The sequence below is a fragment of the Gopherus evgoodei genome, chromosome 2, assembly GCF_007399415.2.
Source record: "Gopherus evgoodei ecotype Sinaloan lineage chromosome 2, rGopEvg1_v1.p, whole genome shotgun sequence".
Classification (NCBI taxonomy): domain Eukaryota; kingdom Metazoa; phylum Chordata; order Testudines; family Testudinidae; genus Gopherus; species Gopherus evgoodei.
The window spans coordinates 179,515,867-179,538,722 of record NC_044323.1 but is presented as its reverse complement, the minus strand read 5'-3'; the positions used below and the strand labels follow the sequence as shown (position 1 = coordinate 179,538,722).

At 40.7% G+C, this 22,856-nt stretch overlaps 1 protein-coding gene across 1 annotated transcript in view; it reads left to right on the top strand.

Moving 5' to 3' along the window:
• Positions 1 to 22,856, top strand: part of ELOVL2 (ELOVL fatty acid elongase 2) — a 94,530-nt gene that overhangs the window by 28,592 nt on the left and 43,082 nt on the right. The window contains exon 2 of the mRNA XM_030552394.1: positions 15,197 to 15,260. Within this exon, the coding sequence (XP_030408254.1) occupies positions 15,197 to 15,260 (64 nt within the window). The remainder of the gene's footprint in view (positions 1 to 15,196; positions 15,261 to 22,856) is intronic.

The window sequence follows — 22,856 nt, the reverse complement described above, 5'->3', positions numbered from 1 at the left end:
GAGTGAGAAATTGAACTTGGAATCATGTATGTCAATTTGCAAAAAGTACATTATATTCCATGTGCTTTAATTATTCTATATGATAAAATTATCTCAGCAGCAAGAAAGCCAAATCTCTACATATGTATAAAGGGGGTAAAAAAAAAACCACACACAAACTGCTTAGACACAATGTAGCATACATAGGAAACTAAGCACACTCCTAATCTTGTTGTTACCCTTTTCTTCCATCTCACCTCTCACACTGTTTATTGCTATTATTCCTTATATTAAGCCATAATGTAGACTGTGAGCTCCTTGGGGTAGGGACTGTGTGTATTATTTATCATTAAGGCACTAAGCACATTTTGGGTGCAACATGCATAAACAGGGAAATATTTTATACTATTATGTTCCAAATGCAATTAATCTGATTCACAACTCTTGAATGAGCAATTAATCTACACTACTTTGACAGAGTTGTTTCTATGTCATACCTCTTTATATGCAGCTGTCTATATTCTGTGTAACGATAACTTCTAAGCACTGTTTCTTCATTTTAGCTAGTTTCATTCTGTTATTAAGCCCAGCTGCTTGAAAACAGATTAAACTTTCTTAAGGCAAATGTAGGTATATATTCTGATTTTGGTGAGCATGCATAACTCCTAGTGAAGCCAACAAGAGTTGAACATACTCATTCAGAGAAGAATCTAACAAAATTATCCTTTCTGTAAAAACATTGCTGTGATTCTTCAATTGTAGCACAGGTGCCCTTATTTTCCATGCAAGAGCTTTCTCTTATCCAACCTTATTCTAAGCAGGGCGGGTACCACAGGACTATTCCTTTCTCTGAGAAAGTGACCCACTAACTCAGGCGGGTGTGACTAGGCAGAATTTTCACCTACCTTTTCATTTTTGACTGTTGTTTCCCCCCATTTAATCCCAATGCAGTGATACACATAGAGACACACTCACAATATGATCACTGACACAGCTATATATAATCACTGATGTTATATTGTTATTCAAAAGTAGTGGTTACAGAGTTTGTTTTTTTTAAGTTAATCATTGCTGCCATTTTCTTGAGAACTGACATGCCACATCTAAGGGCTTGTCTACATCAGAAAGTTGCAGCGCTGGTGAGGGAGTTACAGCGCTGCAACTTAGGAGGTGTACACATCTGCAGGGCACCACCAGCGCTGCAACTCCCTGTTTGCAGCGCTGGCCGTACTCCCGTTTTGTCTCGGGTGTAGAGGATCCAGCGCTGGTGATCCAGCACTGGTAATCAAGTATAGACACTTACCAGCGCTTTTCTTGACCTCCGTGGAATAAGCAGGTATCCCAGCATACCTGAGGAAGCCTCTGGTAACAAGCAGGTCTCCTTCCCCGGCTTGCTCTCGCGTTCCCCGAACCCCGAGCAAGCAGGTCTCCTTCCCTGCGGTTTGCAGGGGGGTTCGGGGAACGCAAGAGCAAACCGCGGCGAAGCTGGTCTCCTTTCCCGGTTTGCTCTCTCGTTCCCGAACCCCCGAGCAAGCAGGTCTCCTTCCCTGCGGTTTGCAGGGGGGTTCGGGGAACGCGAGAGCAAACCGCGGCGAAGCTGGTCTCCTTTCCCGGTTTGCTCTCTCGTTCCCCGAACCCCCGAGCAAGCAGGTCTCCTTCCCTGCGGTTTGCAGGGTGGTTCGGGGAACGCGAGAGCAAACCGCAGCGAAGCTGGTCTCCTTTCCCGGTTTGCTCTCGCGTTCCCCGAACCCCCCTTGAAGCCGCCCAACAGCGCTGCAGTGTAGCCACATCTAACACCACTTGCAGCGCTGGTTGCTGTAAGTGTGGCCACTCTGCAGCGCTGGCCCTATACAGCTGTACTAATACAGCTGTAACAACCAGCGCTGCAAAATTTTAGATGTAAACATGGCCTAAGATGCTACCCAGAGAAATTTTCTATAATTACAATTAAGCTGATGTTCCACTATGAAGTAGGTACAATAGAGTAGGATTACTTTTAAAATGATTGCATTAATCTGCTTTGGAGACCGTTTCATTTTGCAACGCTAATAATAAGTAAGTGGATAGATGATGAAGATATGCTACTAGGGCTATAAATACTTATTTGACATATACACCATATTAGGCCATAACGATGATACCTTTTCTTTCATTTTATCAAATAATGTCTGAGATTTAAGGCAGATGAGATCTTATTTTGCCTGATGTGACTGCTATGTCTAACGTCAATGATTAATATTTTTCATTTAGTAACTTTAGCAGTAAAACAATAGGAATGGAGAGCATCAGTTATACCATATAATTACGTTATACAAATATAGAAACAATAAAAGCAAGAAGCAACAGAAAAGTAATTTTTTCCACATAAAAGAGAAAATATCATCATCTGGTCTTTGAAAAAAAAATCAGTTAGGAAGGTAATACAGTCAGTTAACAGCTAAGACACGTATCTACAAGGATTTAAGGTCTAATTAGATACCAAGAGCAACAGTAAATATTTCATTCACACACTACTTACATATTATTCAATGAATCAATAGCACAAGAATTCTCTAACTTACTATTTCTAGCATTTAAAAAAATCAGTCAGCTAGTCACATTATAAAACCAATAGTTCTTACTGCCAAATTTCATCTGACAATGACATGGATAATAAAGTCAAAACTTAGGGTTGATATATTGAATGTGAGGAACTAACACAATCAAATGTTTATAATGGTTCGTGATTGGTTGAGTGAAGTGTGCAAACACAAAGACCTTGTATCTAGGAATAAGCTTATCTGAACATTGACAGGCAAGTCTCAGTATTCATTCACCAGGTAGATAAAAATATTGCTCTGCTTCTTAGGATCTAATTCTCCTCTGCCTTGCCTCTTGTATAGTTATTTACACTTGCACAAAATGAGTGTAAAAATAGCTACCAATGTGATTGGTTCACTTCTTACACCCACTTTACACACACTTTTTGCATGTATGGTTGGCTGCACAAGATGCAAAAGAATGTAAAATTAGGCCCCTTATTATCTGAAGATTTGAACAAATTTTTTTATTACTGACATTGCTCCCTTCTTTAGACATAAATATCAAGATTTTCTTTTGCAGAATGTAGCTCAGATCCATGAGACATGAAAGGCCAAATTCTGCCCTCAGCATACCCACTACAAGACAGTAGTGCTGCATAGCTGTAGTGGAAAGTTATAATTTTGCCATTTGTGATTTAATTAGTGGTTCACAAGTCATCTGCCCATAGCGCACACTCTACTGTACAAGCATGGCCTGCAGTTTCCCAGCTCTGTTAGTGTTGCAATTTAAGTATTGGACTAAGAACATGGGGTATGTAACATGGCAATTCATAACTCACACAAGTTGGGCAGGTTTGAGTTAGCTAACCTAAATACTTTTTTAAGAAAACAGGAGAAGACAAGCACTTTGCATTTTCTTGTTCTCCAACAAGTTGCCGTGTGAACTGTATGTGTGGTTCTAAAAGGAAAACCAGAGGTTTGGGTGGAATTTTACACCTGGTAGTAATTAGTGGATGAAGAAGTTTAAGAGATCTATCTTATGTGATATGTTCATGGCATACTCAGAGCAATTACATAAAAACATAAATGCATGGCAACCTTCCAGAAACAGCAACACTGTTTTAGTTCTTAAAATCCAGAACGTTCACACACAGAGAAAAAGCAGGCCGATACCTAAGGCAGAGAGACAACTCACCCCACCTTGCTCTAGGCTGGCCTTTGGCAGACTGACTCTCATCTCACACTTCCTTACAGAGTGTCCTAGGCTGCAAGCAGGGCCAGGAAACGCCCCTTCTGATTAAAAGGGATAGCTTGTAATTTTGACAGTTTTAAATATACCACATTATCAGTGCCGTCCTTAGGATTTATGGGGCCCTACGCAGTATTATTAAACTGGTGCCCCTATGCCGGATGGCAGCCCAAGCTCACAGCCTGGTGGGGGAGGGGGAGGAAGGACTTGACAGCAAAGGATAATGAGATGCCCAGCCTGCCTCATGGTGGCGGAGAGTCACAGTTCCCCGCAGAGACTTCCATGCCCTCTCCCTCATGCAGAATGGACATGAAGAAAGTACCCAATTAAAAGCACTAAAATTTGGGAATAAAAAATGTCAGTCACAGGTTTTTTGATATGCCCTGAAGTTTGTCAGAGATTTATTTGCGAAAACTTCATAGTAAGGGTGAGTCAGCTCTCCTGCTGAATACAACATTACATATAATGGAATACATGATGCAGCTCTTCTCTGTTTTACATTTTCTTCATCAGTATTTCTAAATTGAATTTATATTTTAAGTGTACTCAAATCTTAAATCAGCATTCAGATTACTACATATTTAACTCACTGAAACAAATACATTCTTTTAAATTAATCAGAGAGGTTTAGTGTGTACATAACAATGTTCATTGCTTTTAGAAAAAGGGAACAGTAATTTACTTTGTGTGATCTTCATAACAAGAGACATGGTTATGAAATTTCACCAACTTTAAAAAAATATGTTTCCAAAGATTTTAGGTATAACAAGGATTTTGTCTTACTAAGGTACTGATTTTGCTGGAGGGTTCTTTTAAAACTAGTTTGTTGGATAGTCAAGTAAAGAAAGGGAACTCGTTGTCCAGCTATCTGGAAGGGAAGGACTGTTGTCCCTTTAAGGGCTCTCTTCAGTGGGGAGTGGGGGGAGAGGTGGTGAAGGGATGGACAGAAAGGACAGGAAAACTTGGAAGCACTTTTTTTTAACTATAGTAATTAAAATGTGTATTTTAGATAAGGGAGGTCTTTTGAAGGATTTATTTAAAAAACTATGTCTGAAGATCCACACACTTAAGGCTAAAGATGATTGTGCATCTAAAACTCTATGCAAGCATTTTTTAGAAATGTGATTTTATAATCTTCACCAGCTCACTAATGAAATATTTTTAAAGCAAATTTTAAACTAAGGTCCTGTAGACTGACATGTTCAGTGTAAATATTACATTCATGCACAACTGTTTTTGTCAGTAAAGTCAGAAACTGACAGTATAAAAATTTATTTGGGCATAAGCTTTCGTGGACATCTGATGAAATGGGTTCTAGTCCACAAAAGCTTATGCCCAAATAATTTGTTAGTCTTTGAGGTGACACAAGGACTCGTCCTTGTTTTTGCTGATACAGACTAACAGGACTACCACTCTGAAACCTGTCAGTATATACTTTGGGGTTGGCAAATGCCTGTTAAATGGCTTTATTACCCCTTGAATGTCTCTTTAACAGTTTCAATGTTGTGCTAATAGGTCTGGCAGGCTGGAGGTTTTTTCACTTTTAACTACTAGATTCCCTCCCAAGGCAGACTCACCAGGCTAGAGCAGCCATCTGTGGGAGCCTGCAGGAAGGGTCAGAACAGGGATAGGAAAACAAGCGGTGGACACTAAGACCCAGTGGTGCCCCAAATTTTCAGGTGCCCTGCGCAGCTGCCTATGTTGCCTATGCCTAAGGACGGCCCTGCACATTATCTAATCTGTCTCCATGATTATACCAGGTTATTAACTTTGGTCTTTCAGCAGAGACACAAACCTGAAGTGCTGACCACTTTTAGAAACTAAAAAGCCTATGCTACTTTAAAAAATGTAATATAAATATTAGCAATAATTGGCATTTCTATAGCACTTTCTGGTCAAAGGACCACAAAACACTTAGTCGTCCCAATACCCCTAGTTAGGTTATGTTCCCCCCTTGTGGATGAGGTAAATAAGACATGAAGATTACCTAATTGATCCAGGGACACTAAATCAAGGACTAGCCTCATAAAAGTTTTGGTCAGATTCCAACTTGGGCAACTAAATTATTTAGTCCTGGCTATTTGCAAAACCACCTTTCTCCTCATATGATATCCTTCCGAGCAGCTGAGGAGCTTGAGCTACCCTGCTTTAACTGGCACAGTGCTACTCATTGGTTATTTTTGTTTTGTGGTTCTGCCTACCTAAATCCCTCCTTTTATTATCCCCAAATTTATTGCACAGTGTTTCCCAGCTACAGAGACCACCCCACCCCTGAAGTCCCTGCTCCTCCTTTTTCTGTAGCTGGAAGCTGCTGTCACTTGCTTCTGCCCTCAGGAGAGGGCCCTTATAGAGCCAACTGGAGGTCAGTCCCAGTACATGCCAGGCAGGAGCTACCTCAGGCTGCAAGGGGAATGGCTTCAAGTGTTTTACGCATTAAAGGAATTGCTGTACAAGTCACTTAACACATTCAACCATGTTAAAGTAGTAAGTCATTTCTTGAATTTGCTAGTATAAAATTAGCGGTACATGGTGGGACTTTATGAGCTCCACTCGTGCAGCTGGAGTATGATTCATTTAATTTGGTTTTATCAGTTCAAAAGGAAGCGAGAATTGTGGCAGTTAGCGACCCTCTGCTGTAGCACTGTTGAAACGAAAGCCTGCAACAATAGGAGTATGGTCTGCACATTGTTGTTGTTTGTTTAAGGTTAGGAAAAGCTCTTGATAGAGTTAAAAAAATGGCACAGAAGCACTTATAGTTTGATCTTCATTTTATGGGACAAGTTTTTAGGATCAGGAAAGTGGGGAAACTCAAAAGGAGATTTTAAAATGTTTAGGGTTTTCCCTTACATTAGGTTATCATCAGCTGTTGCATATCTCACAACTATGACAGGTTCAATCACGTGTGAGAGAGAGCGCTCTATCATGACATAAGATTTTGTTCTAGAAAAGCATATAAAAATATATCACTTACTCCTAATAGATTCAGGTCTGTGAAATTAATGAACAAATGTTAGCAGCCTATATACAGCTCACACCTATCATTAAGGACTAGATGGACCTCTGCTGATACTGAGCCCTATACTTTGTAGCTCCCTGCACCTGTGGAGGCTGCTGTATCTAGAGCGAAATTCACATCCCAGCAGTGTTTCAACTGCTGCTCTTCCTCAGAGGTTATTCCAGGAAAAGGGAGGCTTAGCTTCTGAAAGGCATTCCATAGAAATCCTACCAGCAGAGATGATGCATAACTGTTGATAGTGGGGTGGCACAATTGAAAGGCGCTGGTGCTATGCAGTGGGGTTCAGGGAAGGGCACATAGACCCTGGCAGAATTTGGGAGGGGACATGTGAACCTATGTGCCCCCCCATGTATTGACCCCCTTTCCTTAGCCAGCACAGTGAACCCCCCAGCAGAGGGGAGGTTGTGGTCTGCTTGTGCCACTAATGCTTCTCTTTGTGTGGCTCCACTTTGAGCCAAAGAGGCTTGTGTCAAGGAGGGTGGTCGCTGCTGCTTCTTTGCCAAAAAAAACCACAAGGACCTTCTTGAATATGCAACATTTATGATCATTTCACACACGGGGGTGAGGGGGTTGGCAGGGAGAAACAGAAGTGTTGAGCTTTTATGATAAGTAGTGAGCCATTTGCAGAAGCTAAACTCATGTATACATTCATTCAGTTGCTAGTAGTAAAGGTGCTGGTTTGTATTTTTACTCCTTTGAGCTTTTCTGTTGTATTAAAGGAAACTGATATATTTCAATCTTTAAGTTACATGGATTTTTTCTTACTGTCAAAATATGCTGTAATGTTGTGCTGTATGTATTGTATTATATATATTGAGTTATAGTCAAGGGTGGGATCCTGTAGTGCCAGAGTCTCAAGAAAACATGAGCCTTGTCCCAATGAAGTTGCACTCTAATTTATGTGATCTTTTTGAAGTGGTTGCTACAGAATTTGACTAAATTTTACTACAGCCAACAGCTCTGATGAGTTGTGCTCCCTTCCACTTACACTGACAGAGGGCACAAGTATTAGTGGAAACTGGGCTGGGCTGCAGAATGGGGATGCATGCCTCTTTCCAACAACATGCCTGTTTCAATTCCTTGCCTCTTCTCAAGAGAGGCTGCCACTTGTCCCAAGTTAGTTGATGAGGTTGTTGAATGTCACTGTTTAGGGCAACTGCACCTGTGCTTCCCCCTCATGGTCCAGAAAAGGCTCCAGCTCCCAGGCTTCCAGCTCCCCCACAGTCACCGTGCTTTTGTGGAGACATGTAGCCTGAGGAATGTACATTTCCTTGATACTATGGTGATATTCCCAGCAAAAGACAGACTGCTTTTGCAGGCCTCTTTTGCTTCCCTCAGAGATCGTACACAGTGTGCTTGTCACAGCTAAGTTGCCACACAGCTCTTTCTAAGCAAACACACACATTTATTCTTAAAGTAAAGGCATCACAGAGAAACCATATTTAAAACATACACATGGTAATAAGCTTACCAGAGATCACACCCTCACTCCCACCAGGGCTCTGGTCAGTGATTAGTCCTTGCAACCCTGCACAGAGATTTTTTCCTGTGGTCCCAAGTTTTGTTCCAGATCAGTCTAAAACGTTGGCTGGCAGATGTGAAAAGATGCGTGAGTCCAATATGCTTACTGTTCTGCCTCTCCAATTCTAATTTAAAAATAGGTATTTGAAATAATGAAGTTGCAAAAGTAGCACCAGTCACTGGAACCCTGTAGCGAATCTGCAGGGATAACATGATTTTGTTTGCACTGATCCAAGGAGCACATTTGCATAGTAAGGCAAGTTTCTAACTCTTCAAGGAAAAGGGACATTTATCAAGAGGAAGGAATACTACTATTTCATCATCATAGACTTTGGTAGCACCTGGACCATTTTAAGAAGGAACACAAGAGTGGGACCATGTGACATAATTAAGAAAACTCATACAGCAAAAAAGATACTCTGGAGAACAGAGACTAGCAGATGATACAAATTAATTTAAGAAAGAGAAAGCACATCTGAAGATTTATACTAAGAAATCCCTTCCAGCTTGTGCTCCTAGCAGGGAGTGCAATCTTTCAGAATATTTCGTGACTGAGGCTGTATAAGTACTCCTTACTCCCCTGAAAAGGCAGTGGACCTTCTCACATAGGTAGGAATTACTCCTCTGACTAACAGTTCTCAGTTCTGGGCCCAGTGTGAGTGGATCAGAGTGCTCCTAAATCTGTTCTTGCTTGCACTAAATGTGATAGGGTTGGTGGCCTGCTTTAAGCACTAGTTTCTTGTGTTTACCAACCTGATGAGACCAACACTGAAAACAAGAACACGTAAAAAATCCCATCCTTGATTAAGTGATACCAGCCAGAGCACAAAGCATTTAATAGAATATTGCTTTCACTGTGAAATGAGCCGGGAGATCAATATACCTTTTGTGGCATTGCTTTAAGACTTGCAATTAAAAATAGAAACCCAGATTCCTTTACAGCCTACTCTGAGATGCCCACTGACGGGCCAGTAATATCTTGAAAATGGTGGGTCTACTGCACAGGGGGACAAAAGCAACAAATACTTCCCACAAAGAGACTCCACAAACTGCTTGGAGTATGCTCCACAATGTATCCCTAATATGGGTCTGTATAGCTCACTACAGAGTAGGGGAATATGAGCATAACTCCATATCCAGCAGTAACTTTATGCAGTCCAATTGCACAGGTACCTTGGCCTTACTTCCATGCTGGGGTGAGGAATATATTTCCATAATTCCCCCTATTTCCCAGAGGCAAATGCCAGCTTATTCAGGCTTTGCTTAGGCTCTAGGTTGGGCCCAGTATAAAGATTTTAAGGGTGCTATAAGAGGGCTGAATTTAAGCTGACATAAATGATCAACATTTTTACTTAGATTTTTTCAAAAACTGATCAAGACAGCTGGCTGGTGACAAAAAGTTGTGTGGCAGTGTAATCTCTTCTGAGCTAAAACTGAATGGCACCCTCTGAAAACATAGACAGAAAATCACTAACAATAAATCAAGGTGAATCAAAGCAAGCTCAAATATATTCTGAAATTCAGGCCATATGAAATACTACATCTCTTACAAGGTTATGCTTTTAAATCTAATGCAGCTGAGCAGGAAGAAATGGATTATTTTTTGGTAGACGTAAATACATTATGAAACTACTAAACCGCATGAACTAAACCATACATTAGGAAACTCTAAACCAATGCCAGGGTGAGAGGAAAGGGAGCTAGCAACACTAGATGATGCTCATGATTGTATTTATTAACTTCTTACGTAATACCTAACTTGCATAAGAGATAGGAGAAAGCAGAACTAAGACTAAAGTTGATAATTAAGCTATCCAATACATGTGTGCTGGTCAATCCTGTTAGACTGCGTCTCATAACTTCAAGAGACAAAATGGGTGAGGTAATATCTTTTATTGGACCAACTTCTGTTGGTGAGAGAGACAAGCTTTTGATCTTACCCAGAGCCCTTTTTCAGGTCTGGGAAAGGTGCTCAGAGTGTCACAGCTAAATACAAGATCAAACGGATTGTCCTAAATACTTATGCTAAACATATTCTAAGGGACCATTCAAGGTGAAGTGACAGACAGGTCGAATTTGGATACTTCTATTCTTGAGCATCCATGGGCAAACAGAACCCTTTGAGTTTATATTTGCCCGAGACATAGCTACTTCTATATATTTTTCTTCCAGCTTGCCCTGCCAGAGAGACAGAAAAGGAGTTTCCAATCTAGAGCATTTGATGATACAATGCTTGCAGAACAGATGTTCATTGGCAAAGTGTTCCTATTTTTTATTCTTCTATATAAAAACCTATATTGTATGGACAGTATATGGATTTTTTTTGCATAGCTCATGTTGCCTTTATAGTAATACCGATCAGGAAACCAAGGCAACCAGGAGACAGAAGTGTAAATGTAAGGCAAGTATAAGACTGATTTTTTCTCCCCATACTGATTGACCTTGATGCAATGTTTCAAATATAATCAGCATGAACATATCAGATAAGCACATTTTATTGCTACTGATTCATTTCCAGTTCTGTTCCAAAAATAAATACCTCATGAGAAATCTGTACGTTGCATACTGTCTTTTAATGGCAATTTTTCATCCTTTCAGTTGTTCACACCAGTAAGGGTTGTTGTTTTTTTTGGGGGGGGGGGGGAAATAGGGATGAGAAATGGGTGAGAAAATTGATGACAGTGCCAATATCAAGAGTTGTGTCCTATAAAGAGAGGGAAGAAAATAAAATCTGTATTAATCTTGAGACTGGTAACTCAAGCTTCTTGGCAGATAAGAGACATAGAAATGATTTGCCAGAAATGCAGACAAGCAACACAAATGTTTATGCTGCAGACTGTTTCTGTTTTCTTGTATTTTTACATACAATGGGCTATGTTGTACTATGTCTCCACAGCAATCACTGAAGAGTTCTTCCAGAAGCCACTGGCATAATATGGCCTACTAATTTATTTTTAGAAAGTTTTATTTTGATTTCTCAGTAATTTTTCAAAGTAGTCATCCTAGTAGGCAAATAAAATGTATTCTCTTTTTTAACTTGTGCATGCACAGGACTTGGTCAGCAAAACATCAGTCTCTGAATAACTCAGAGATATGCTAAGGGGTCAAGAAGTGTGGAAACCCAGGGAGACAAAGAGAGAGGCATAATTCTCCTGTTCTGCCTCTTCCACTAAGATGGCCTGTGTAAATTAAGCCAGCCACTGTTAACAGCCTCCATAAATTAAGATGGCCTTTGGCATGTTTAGTACTAATGGCACTAATCTCCTTCTTGATATTTTCATAATTAGCTCATTCATTTTTGCACCTGTACAAAAACACAGTATCACTTACAAATGCAAAACACACGTGATCCTACAAATGTATTTCATTTACAATGCACATATCAATTATGATTTTTCTTCATTTGATACACTGTCTATGCATAATCCCTCTTTTAGGCATGATTAATTAAATGTAGGGTGCATTCTGATTTATGAAATTACCACTGAATTGCACTAGTTTTATGAAATTTATGAAATTTCTGAATTGCACTAGTTGGCCGCTGACATGGTAGTTTGTTTCAGAGGGGTAGCTGTGTTAGTCTGTATCAGCAAACACACCAAGGAGTCCTTTTGGCACCTTAGAGACTAACAAATTTATTTGGGCATCAGCTTTTGTGGGCTATAGCCCACTTCATCAGATGCATGTGGTCAAAAATACAGTAGGCTTTATATATATTACAGAACATGAAAAGATAGTTATCGTCTTTCCAAGTGGAGGATCAGTGCTAACAAGGCCAATTCAAATCAAGGTGCAATCTATTCTCAACAGTCCATACAAGAGATCCACTTCTTGGACACTGCAGTGCAAAAAAGCAATGGTCACATAAACACCACCCTATACCAGAAACCTACTGACCGCTATACTGGCCTACATGCCTCAAGCTTTCATCCAGACCACATCACAGGATCCATTGTCTACAGTCAAGCCCTAAGATATAACTGCATTTGCTCCAATCCCTCAGACAGAGACAAACACCTATAGGATCCATATCAAGCATTCTTAAAACTACAATACCCACCTGGTGAAGTGAAGAAACAGAATGACAGAGCCAAAAGAGTACCCAGAAGTCACCTACAACAGGACATGCCCAACAAAGAAAGTAACAGAAAGCCACTGGCCATCACCTACAGCCTCCAACTAAAACCCTCTCAAGTGCACCATCAGGGATCTACAACCTATTCAGAAGGATGATCCCTCACTCTCTCAAACCTTGGGAGACAGGCCAGTCCTCGTTTACAGACAGCCCCCGCAACCTGAAGCAAATACTCACCAGCAACTACACACCACACAACAAAAACACTAACCCAGGAACCAATCCCCGCAACAAACCTCGCTGCCAACTCTGTCCGCATATCTATTTAAGGGACATCATAGGACCTAACCACATCAGCCACACCATCAGGGGCTCATTCACCTGCACATCTACCAATGTGATATATGCTATCATGTGCCAGCAGTGCCCCTCTGCCATGTCCATTGGCCAAATCGGACGGTCTCTATGCAAAAAAATAATGGACACAAATCAGACATCAAGAATTGTAACATTCAAAAACCAGTAGGAGAGCACTTCAATCTCCCTGGACACTCAACAACAGACTTAAAAGTAGCATTTCTTCAACAAAAAAACTTCAAAAACAGATTTCAACAAGAAACTGCAGAACTGGAATTAATTTGCAAACTGGACACCATCAAATTAGGCCTGAATAAAGTGGGATTGGCTGGGTCACTAGAAAAAGTAAAAAGAACGAGGCGTACTTGTGGCACTTTAGAGACTAACAAATTTAAAGTCATTTTCCATCTGTTAATATTCACCCCTTCTTGTCAACTGTTGAGAATAGGCCACTTCCACCTTGATTGAATTGGCCTAGTTCGCACTGACCCCCAACTTGGTAAGGCAACACCCATCTTTTCATGTGCTGTAATATATATATATATATATATATATATATATATATATATATATATATATATATATATACACACATACACACACACACATATATATATACACACACACTGCCTACTGTATTTTTCACTCCATGCATCTGATGAAGTTGGTTTTATCCCAAAAAGCTTATGCCAAATAAATTTGTTAGTCTCTAAGAGGTGCCACAATGACTCCTCATTGTTTTTAACATGGTGGTATAAGAGATCACTGATGGGAGCTAGCATGGCATTTTCCAAATGAAAATGGGCCGAGTCTTCCCTTTCATAAAACTTTAAACAAACAGGGGTCTGGCTAGCTCAGAGATATGATGATGGATGAGAGTTTCCAATCTGTGTCATTTGACCAAACTGTGGTGGCTCAGTAGTGATACCTGTTCGAAATTAGTTTGCTAATCTCAGAATAAATTTCTTGACTCTGTTTCACAACCCACCACCTTTCTGGCAATATCAGCAAAAAACCCCAGACCGGGATGGAACTTTCCTCCAACTGTAGAGGTCACTTCCAGCTCAGTGCAGGGAAAACTTTGGCTGCTGGTATCGGTATCTGGTCTATGGGGAGATGCCAGTCTCTAGTGCCCCCCCATCAAGCACCTTTCAGAAAGGCTAAACTCCTCAGCAGCAAGATTTGCCTTATCTCAGTGATCCCTTTGATTGGAACCTTTCCCTTCATTTGTAAAAATAAAACTAAAAAATGAAATTGGTTTTTGTTCTGGTTTTGTTTTACTGAGATCAGATGAACCATGCAGCATTCTGTAGAGATTAATTTCTTCACCCCAAGGTGCTGCAAAACCTGTCCGCTTCTGAGCCATTTCTCTTAGACCTGGAGCAAATGATGTGCAAAGATGAGTGGAGAGAGGTACACATTTATTCCCAATAACAAGCCTATTCGTTTTTAACACCTGGAGTAAACCAAATCTTGCCCTGTGATGTGCAAATGCATTGGCGGGTAGAGAACTTAAGAAGTTCTCCTCCAGAGCAAAACAATAGTGCAACAGTACAGCATTGCTGTGCAACTGTCAGGAGAATTCAGAGGGCACAGTAAGACATTTTGGCTGGCTGGTCTCCTATTCTTTCAAGATTGTGATCTCTTGCAAGGCTTTGGACTGCACAGCAAGCATGGGAGTATATGAAGCAATAGATGTGAAAAGGATAGCCTTCTAGTTAATTCAGGGCACTCGAACTCAGGAGAGCACTCTTCAATTCCCAACTCTGCCAAAGACTTCTGGACCGCCTGGGATAAATCAGAGTAGTTCTATTAACTTGGACCTTGGGCAAATCACTTAGTCTCTCTGTGCCTCAGTCCCTCTCCTGGAAAGTAGCAATAATGAAACTCAGATGCTCATATTGTGGTGATGAGGGACTAATGATGTGGAATATGTAGATTTTTCAGGTGGAAAAAGAAAAATTTTCCCTCTTCAAAACAAAACATCAATGCATTTAATTAGTGCACAATCACACTGCAGCTGACAGCCATGTGGCTTCATAAAGCAGATCAGGAATACTGAGTGCTCTTTTCTCAAATATATATTTTAATGGAAAAACTAAAAAAGCAAGCATTGCTGGGGTTTAAGGCCACGGTACTTTCTACACACTAAAAGGCACCTGTTACAGATTAGGTTCATTTAAAGGCTTGCTCATTTTCATTTCTAAAATCTCCATCTAAATTGCATTTATTTCCTCAGGGGTCTATTGTGGTAGGTACATGCTACTTCCACTAATGGTGTTAATGGGAGCTGTGGGTGTAGCCACAGCAGAATATAGCCCTAAATCCTTTCATGTTAAAAGAGCACTTTTTGAAAATGGGGATTGTTGTCAGGTACATTGAGACACTTGTGTGTAAAAAGGCTTTCTGCAGCTTTATTTTTGTATTGTATTTTCTATGCCAGGCATGAGATAACAAGTTGTCATGTGTCTTTCTAGGAGCAGCTGAAGGCTTTGGACTGGGAAATAAACAAATTTGTGGATTATATGTTTGGGCCTCGAGGTAAGTGTGCTTTTCAGGACTCAAAATAATTGATCTTTTCATGTGCAGACAAAAGCTGTTTGAATCATCTTCAGATGCAATATAATAATTGAAAATAAGAAAAGCAGTTGCTTTCCTGAAGACAGTGACCAGCATGTTCAAAGCCGACTAGAAATTTTGAATGCCTTACTGCAAACACCATAAGGAGGCCAAGCTGGATTTTCTGAAAGTGCTGAGCACCCACCTTCTGGAAAATCAAGCTCTGGAGTCTCCTGGAGTGTTCTGGAGTCTCCAGCAATTAAAGATTAATCTTTTTAATTAAAGATTATGTCATGAGATGAAACCTCCAGCCAAAACTGGCAACCCTATAAAGCCCTATCAAGTGGGGCATTCCAAAACTGTGTTATTTAAGAAAATGTCTTTAGCACATAGTATAGTTAAGAAAGGAAAAAAAACTGTTGAAAACTCAGGAACTCTAAATTATGGTGTCAAAAACAACCTTAATTCTACCTCATTCTCTAGCTAATCACACAGCACTTGTTTACACCCAGATGTATCCCATTACATCATCATCATCATCATCCGCATTTCCATTGTAGCCCACAAATAATACCCTAAGTGTTGCACTACAAACCATTTCTCCACTTATCACATTTGGGCCACTGACCCCAATACAAAAGTTTCCTTCACTTCAGCCGCCTAATATGTTGGCCATATACATAGGGTAAGCAGGGGTGAAAGGCACTTTCCTTCCACCCCTAAACACAGCCAACACACCCCTAAACACATATGACCAACCTGGCCCAGAAATAACTAAATCTGGAGGAAAATAATGATTATAGAATAAACAGAACATACTTCTGTTACTGGCAGCCCTCCCTAAGTATTCGCAGAATGTGTAGCTGTGTTTTCATGCACTCAGATGCTATGGTAATGAAAGCCAGATAAACACAAATCAGACACTACATATCTGTGGTTTTCCTGTCTCATTAATACTTGCATGGTATTGGTCACTCACGTTATATCTCCTCAAAAATATGTATAATAATGTGAGCTGGTCAAAAATTTTCTTATGGGACTGTCTTCCATCAGAAAATGCCAACATGGCAAAATCACAGCGTTTTGTAAAAATGTATGCATTTGGTCTGAAGTTTCATGGAAATTATTGAGATGTTTGGCTTCAATAAAGTCAAAATGTTTCATTTTCACTTTGTTTTGATTTATCATATTATAATAAAACAACTCAAACTAAATATTTTTTTCATGAAAAATTCTAAGATTTTGACTTTTCATCCTGAATCAGTATGAAACCAGACTTCAGAATCTCCAAATTTTCTGCACAAACGAAATTCCATTTTTTGACCAGCTGTAATAATAATCCCATCTTCATAGACTCATAGACTCTAGGACTGGAAGGGACCTTGAGAGGTCATCGAGTCCAGCCCCCTGCCCTCATGGCAGGACCAAATATTGTCTAGACCATCCCTAATAGACATTTATCTAACTTACTCTTAAATATCTCCAGAGATGGAGATTCCACAACTTCCCTAGGCAATCTATTCCAGTGTTTAACTACCCTGACAGTTAGGAACTTTTTCCTAATGTGCAACCTAAATCTCCCTTGCTGCAGTTTAAGCCCATTGCTTCTTGTTCTATCATTGGAGGCTAAGGTGAACAAGTTTTCTCCCTCCTCCTGATGACACCCTTTTAGATACCTGAAAACTGCTATCATGTCCCCTCTCAGTCTTCTCTTTTCCAAACTAAACAAACCCAATTCCTTCAGCCTTCCTTCATAGGTCATGTTCTCAAGACCTTTAATCATTCTTGTTGCTCTTCTCTGGACCCTCTCCAATTTCTCCACATCTTTCTTGAAATGCGGTGCCCAGAACTGGACACAATACTCCAGTTGAGGCCTAACCAGCGCAGAGTAAGCGGAAGAATGACTTCTCGTGTCTTGTTTACAACACACCTGTTAATGCATCCCAGAATCACGTTTGCTTTTTTTGCAACAGTATCACACTGTTGACTCATATTAAGCTTGTGGTCTACTATGACCCCTAGATCTCTTTCTGCCATACTCCTTCCTAGACAGTCTTTTCCCATTCTGTATGTGTGAAACTGATTGTTCCTTCCTAGGTGGAGCACTTTGCATTTATCTTTATTGAACTTCATCCTGTTTACCTCAGACCATTTCTCCAATTTGTCCAGATCATTTTGAATTTTGACCCTGTCCTCCAAAGCAGTTGCAATCCCTCCCAGTTTGGTATCGTCCGCAAACTTAATAAGCGTACTTTCTATGCCAACATCTAAATCGTTGATGAAGATATTGAACAGAACCGATCCCAAAACAGACCCCTGCGGAACCCCACTTGTTATACCTTTCCAGCAGGATTGAGAGCCATTAACAACTACTCTCTGAGTACGGTTATCCAGCCAGTTATGCACCCACCTTATAGTAGCCCCATCTAAATTGTACTTTCCTAGTTTATCTATAAGAATATCATGCGAGACTGTATCAAATGCCTTACTAAAGTCTAGATATATCACATCCACCGCTTGTGGTTCACCTAGTGAACAAAGGGACTAATCCTGAGAGATGCAGACCACAGTGAAAATTAAGGGTATCCAGAACCCCCCAGAATGAAATCCAAAATATCAGCAAACCTGGTGCAGATTCAGAGGTCATTTCTTTCATACCCTTTCTGTTCTTTGGGTACTTGCTCTAGCTATCACTTGAGGAGGTCAGACTTGCTTCCTAAATCAAAATATAAAGACCTACAGCATAGGGTAATTGTAAAGTATAAATTATATTCTAATACGTTTTCAGATGCCTGATGATTGCATTTCATCGAGTTAATATTCTTCAAATCTTAGCATTTCTTCCTTAAAGGGAAAATTGTTACAAGGTTCTTAAAAACTGGAAAGTAGTATTTTTTTTATTCCTTTGGGAGTGGCAATCACCTCCATCAAGTGTGAAGCATCTATGATCTCTGCAAAACTTTGGCTTGCACAATTTCTGCATTTCTACCTGAATCTATTTTAAAAAATGAATAGAATGACTTCCTAGAAAATACTTGTAAAATAGGCCTTTAATACTAGCAAGCTAGTGCAGTCCAATAACCATGTGTGTGAATGTTTTGTTCCTTTTTACATATATAAAGGCTATGCCCTTTCATCCTTCTCTTTCCAATGCCTCCAGAGCCAAGTCTTTGAGATGGATGAATTGCGGTTAATATAACCGCACAGCAAGTATTATAGCTCCACTGGGTCTTCAGAATGCACTTCAATAAAACAAGTACTGCCTGTGCCAAGTCACTCAAAGAGATTCACATTTGGCATTTGAAAGGCAAAGTCTCACAGGAATGACTGCCATTTGAAAGTAATTGAATATTAATAGCCAGAGAAACAAAACCCTATGAAAACATGTGTAGCGCTCAGAGAGATGGTTCTAAAGACATTCATGCATAGACACACATCCCAAAGAACTTACTGGAGGAGAAATAAAATGGGACTTCAGTCCCTCAGCTTGGCAAGATCTAGTAACACTCTACTTCCACATCGGTTGCTTCAAATACTTTCCTGAGTTCACCTGTGCTCAAATGTCAGGATTTCTCCTTTTCCACCATTTATTGCTGAGCTGTCTCCTTCCAGTTGGGCACAGGACCTCAGTGGCATCTTATTCTAGCTCTTGGGGCTGATCTTGGTCCTTACTATGACCAATTTTCAATCAATCCTACTGCTCTAAATTCCATCTTTGGACACAGATCGGCACCCAGAGACACTGCAATCAGGGACACTTAAAGGTAGTTTACAGGTGTCCTCTTCCTTGGCCATGTTGGATGCAGAAGGGCCAAAGCCAAAGATACAGCCTTTTGACTTGGGCATATTACCCTGTGTCCAACAGATATACTGTTAGCTGTTCTTTTTATAAATGTGCTGAGAGGCCTTCAGTTATGAACACTTCTAGGTGAAACCATTATTTGCCTCTAAATCCCTTCGACACAGGTATCTATGTAGTACTAGTTTAATCCAGCAGAGGGTAAGGTTACAAGTTATTTTGAAGCACCGCATTACTGGAAGAATGCTCCCATGTTGCTGTTTTGTTCTCAGCTGGCAACAGGCTTACTTTTCATTTCCTTTTCCTCCCTCCCTGCTACGGACATCTGCTGGCAAGAATAGAACTACAGTGTGTTCTGAGAGGTGCTGCAGTGGAACAGCCAGGGCCAGTGCTTCCATTTAGGCGGCCTAGGCAATTGCCTAGGGCGCCAGGATTATTGGGGGGCAGCATTTAGCCGGGGGGAGCGGGGGCTGGCAGGCGGCTCCAGTGGACCTGCTGGAGTCGTGCCTGCGAAGGGTCCCCTGGTCCTGCGGCTCCAGTGGAGCTGCCGCAGGCTTTCCTGCAGACGGTCCACTGCTCCCGCGGACTGGCAGACCCTCTGCAGGCACGACTGCGGCAGGTCCACCGGAGCCGCGAGACCAGCGCGCGGGACGGCAAAATGGCTGTGTGCCTAGGGCACTAAAAACACTAGCTCCGGTCCTGGGAACAGCAGCCCAAGTGGTGCAATTTGATACTATATTTCTGAATTTACCAGTAGCGTTAAACTGTGCAATCGTTAGACCAAGTAAGCCACTGGACATAGCTGTGCTAGTACAATTACAACTAGGAACGAGTGCAATTACAAATTGCAAATTGTGTTTTAAAACACTACGAGGACAATACTATCAATTACATCACATCTCAAACACTAGCATTGAAAATATTATCTTGTTTGTCTATAGTCCCATGCAGTAGCATGCACTTCTACTTTAGTGGTCTGTGAATGTAGAATGACACAATCCAGAATAACATGGCACCCTGTAAAATGGTTATATAGACAGATGACTCACAAGAAGTTGCTAAAGTAGAGGGACTGACCCCTGAAAGAGAAGCGCTGATAAATTCTAGTGAACTTACCTAAAAAGCCAAAAATAACCAGCATTACAGGCTTCTATCTATTAGCTATTTTCCACTACTTTCTCCTCTTGGTTTGACAGCAGGCTATCTGAAATAAACGACTACTCTGTAAATCCAGCTTTTTTTATTTTGCTTTATTTTTAATCAGTAACTATTTAGGTGACAACTAGGGCAGTTCCAGGGGCTGGCAAGCAGGGCAATCCCCCTGAATGCCAACTTCCAGGCGGTGCTGAACTGCTGTGCCACACAGCTTTCCCTCCCCCTGCTTTGCTCCCACTTGGTTGAATTTGGAGGGGTGGGACTGACACCCCAAAAGTGTTTTTTGCCCTTTATAGGCCAAACATTGCTTTCGAAAAGCAATTTCCATTGGTGGTGTTGAAAGTCGGCTAACACAGGCTGTGATCCTGCACTTAAAGGCAATGGAAGCTCTGCCATTGATTGCAACGAGTACCATCAAGCCACTGTGTGGCTTTGTCTCCTTCTGATGGCTACATCTCATAAAGCAGTTTAAATTGGCTGCAGCTTCTGAATTAATCCTCCTTTTGGCTCAAGAAGTAGAATAATGCTTTTCATCCACAGATCACAAAGCACTTTCAGAGGAGGGTTAATATCATCCCCATTTTACAGAGTGGGAAACTGAGGCATAGAAAGGTGAAGTGACTTGCCCAAGGTCCCCAGAAGACCAGTAGCAGAACTGGGCATAGATCCCAAATATCTTCAGTCCCAGCCCTGTGTTCTCTATCCACTAAACTGCACAGCTGTGCTTTTAGATCCACAGGTCCTTAGTTCAATCCCAGTATGCCACACTGAGGTGCTTGCCCTTATTTGCTTTAGATTTTCTTTGGTGTATACCATAACAGGAAAGGCTCTCTGCTCAGAACACAGTGACCATTCAGGTGTAAGAATCAAAATGGGGCTTGCTTAATTTGATCCTTTCAACAGGATTCCACTATGCCTCTCTAGTACTGCAGGTGCATTTATTCGTTTTTATATTAAGGAGACAAGAGAAAAATAAAAAAAAGAAAGGATAGTGACATAGTTATGTGATGTGGAATGAACTAGTTGCAGGAATGACAGCCAGTGGTTGAGTTTGTTTTATTCATGTACAAAAACAAATTTAAATTGGCAACATATTGAGAGAGGATATAATTTTTGAGCGGTATGATGAAGTCATACTAACATACCCTTATAGGATACGTATTTTTCCATTAAATATTAACAGCATCAAAAACCAGCTCCAGAAATCCATACCCTTAGCCACTAAGAAATTCAGATTCTGCCCAGATACCCTGCTGTAAGTGACTGAGTTAGAACACAGAATATCTAGCCACCTCTGAATGTCCTGGATAAAGTCTCAGTGCCAATATTTTGCTGCTGCTTCATTGGTGTCAGGATTTCACTCCCTGGGTCATCACTATTTTTAATTGGAAATGGGTTAGTTTGAGATGGAATCTGATCTTGTGCACATCTCTCTCACCACAGATTGTGTTCCATTGCTCATGTAGTGCAGTGTTACTGCTTTCGTCTGGGATTTAGTTGTTAGTTTGACAGTTCTGAATCATTCCAACAGTATGTCACACTTTCCCACATAACGTAAGTGGATGCATTTGAACCTGTTTGAGCATAATGGAGCACTGAGTCTGACAGATGGTAGGCACTAATGTTAACTTCTCTCTTTTTCTTATTCTTTTTGTCAAATCCATACATTTCCCACCAACCCCCCCCCCACCAATGATATAGTACTGTTTTTCTAAAAAAAACCAAAACAAATCAATCGAAACAAACAGCCCAGCATTTATGAGCCACCTTACTAAGAGGAAACAAGTGTGACTGTGTGCGCATAAGAAGAGATAGTGGGAGAAAGGAACAAGTTTTAATTTCAAGCTTCAAGAGGGAGCACTGAAAACCAATAGTAAGAAAGACTTAAAAAGTATGTTGATAAGTTGCCTGACAGTGCAGCCATAGGTCACTTTGCAGTTATTAAAGTGTTAGAACATGAGCTGTGCTCCTTTAGCAATAATGAGAAAACTTGCTTTCTGTGCCCAGAGTAGAAGCTGCTTTCATCACTTATCTAATTTTCCACTTTAGTTCAGCTCATCATCTGACTTCTACCAGGTTTCAGAGTAGCAGCCGTGTTAGTCTGTATCCACAAAAAGAACAGGAGTACTTGTGGCACCGTAGAGACTAATAAATGTTTTATTGTAGCATAAGGTTTCGTGGGCTACAGCTCACTTCGTCAGATGCATGTTGTGGAAAATACAGAAGGAAGTGTGTATGTGCGTGTGTGTGTGTGTGCGCGCGTATACACACACACACACACACACACACACACACACAGAAGGAAGGGAGGGGTGTGTGTGTGTGTGTATTTTCCATTACATTCATCCGAAGAAGTGAGCAGTAGCCCACGAAAGCTTATGTTACAATACATTTGGTTAGTCTCTAAGGTGCCACAAGTACTCCTGTTCTTTTTTTATTTCTACCAGTTACTTTTCCTCTAGCTGCAAAGACGGTTTCTGGTTACCTTCTCAGTCTCCTGTGGAACTCCTTTGCTCTGGAGACTGCATGCACATGTAAACTCTCTTTAGAAATCAGTCTTCCAAAGCAGGCAAGACTGGTGTTATCTTCATCTATATTACATTTTCTCTTTTTTCTAAAAGGTA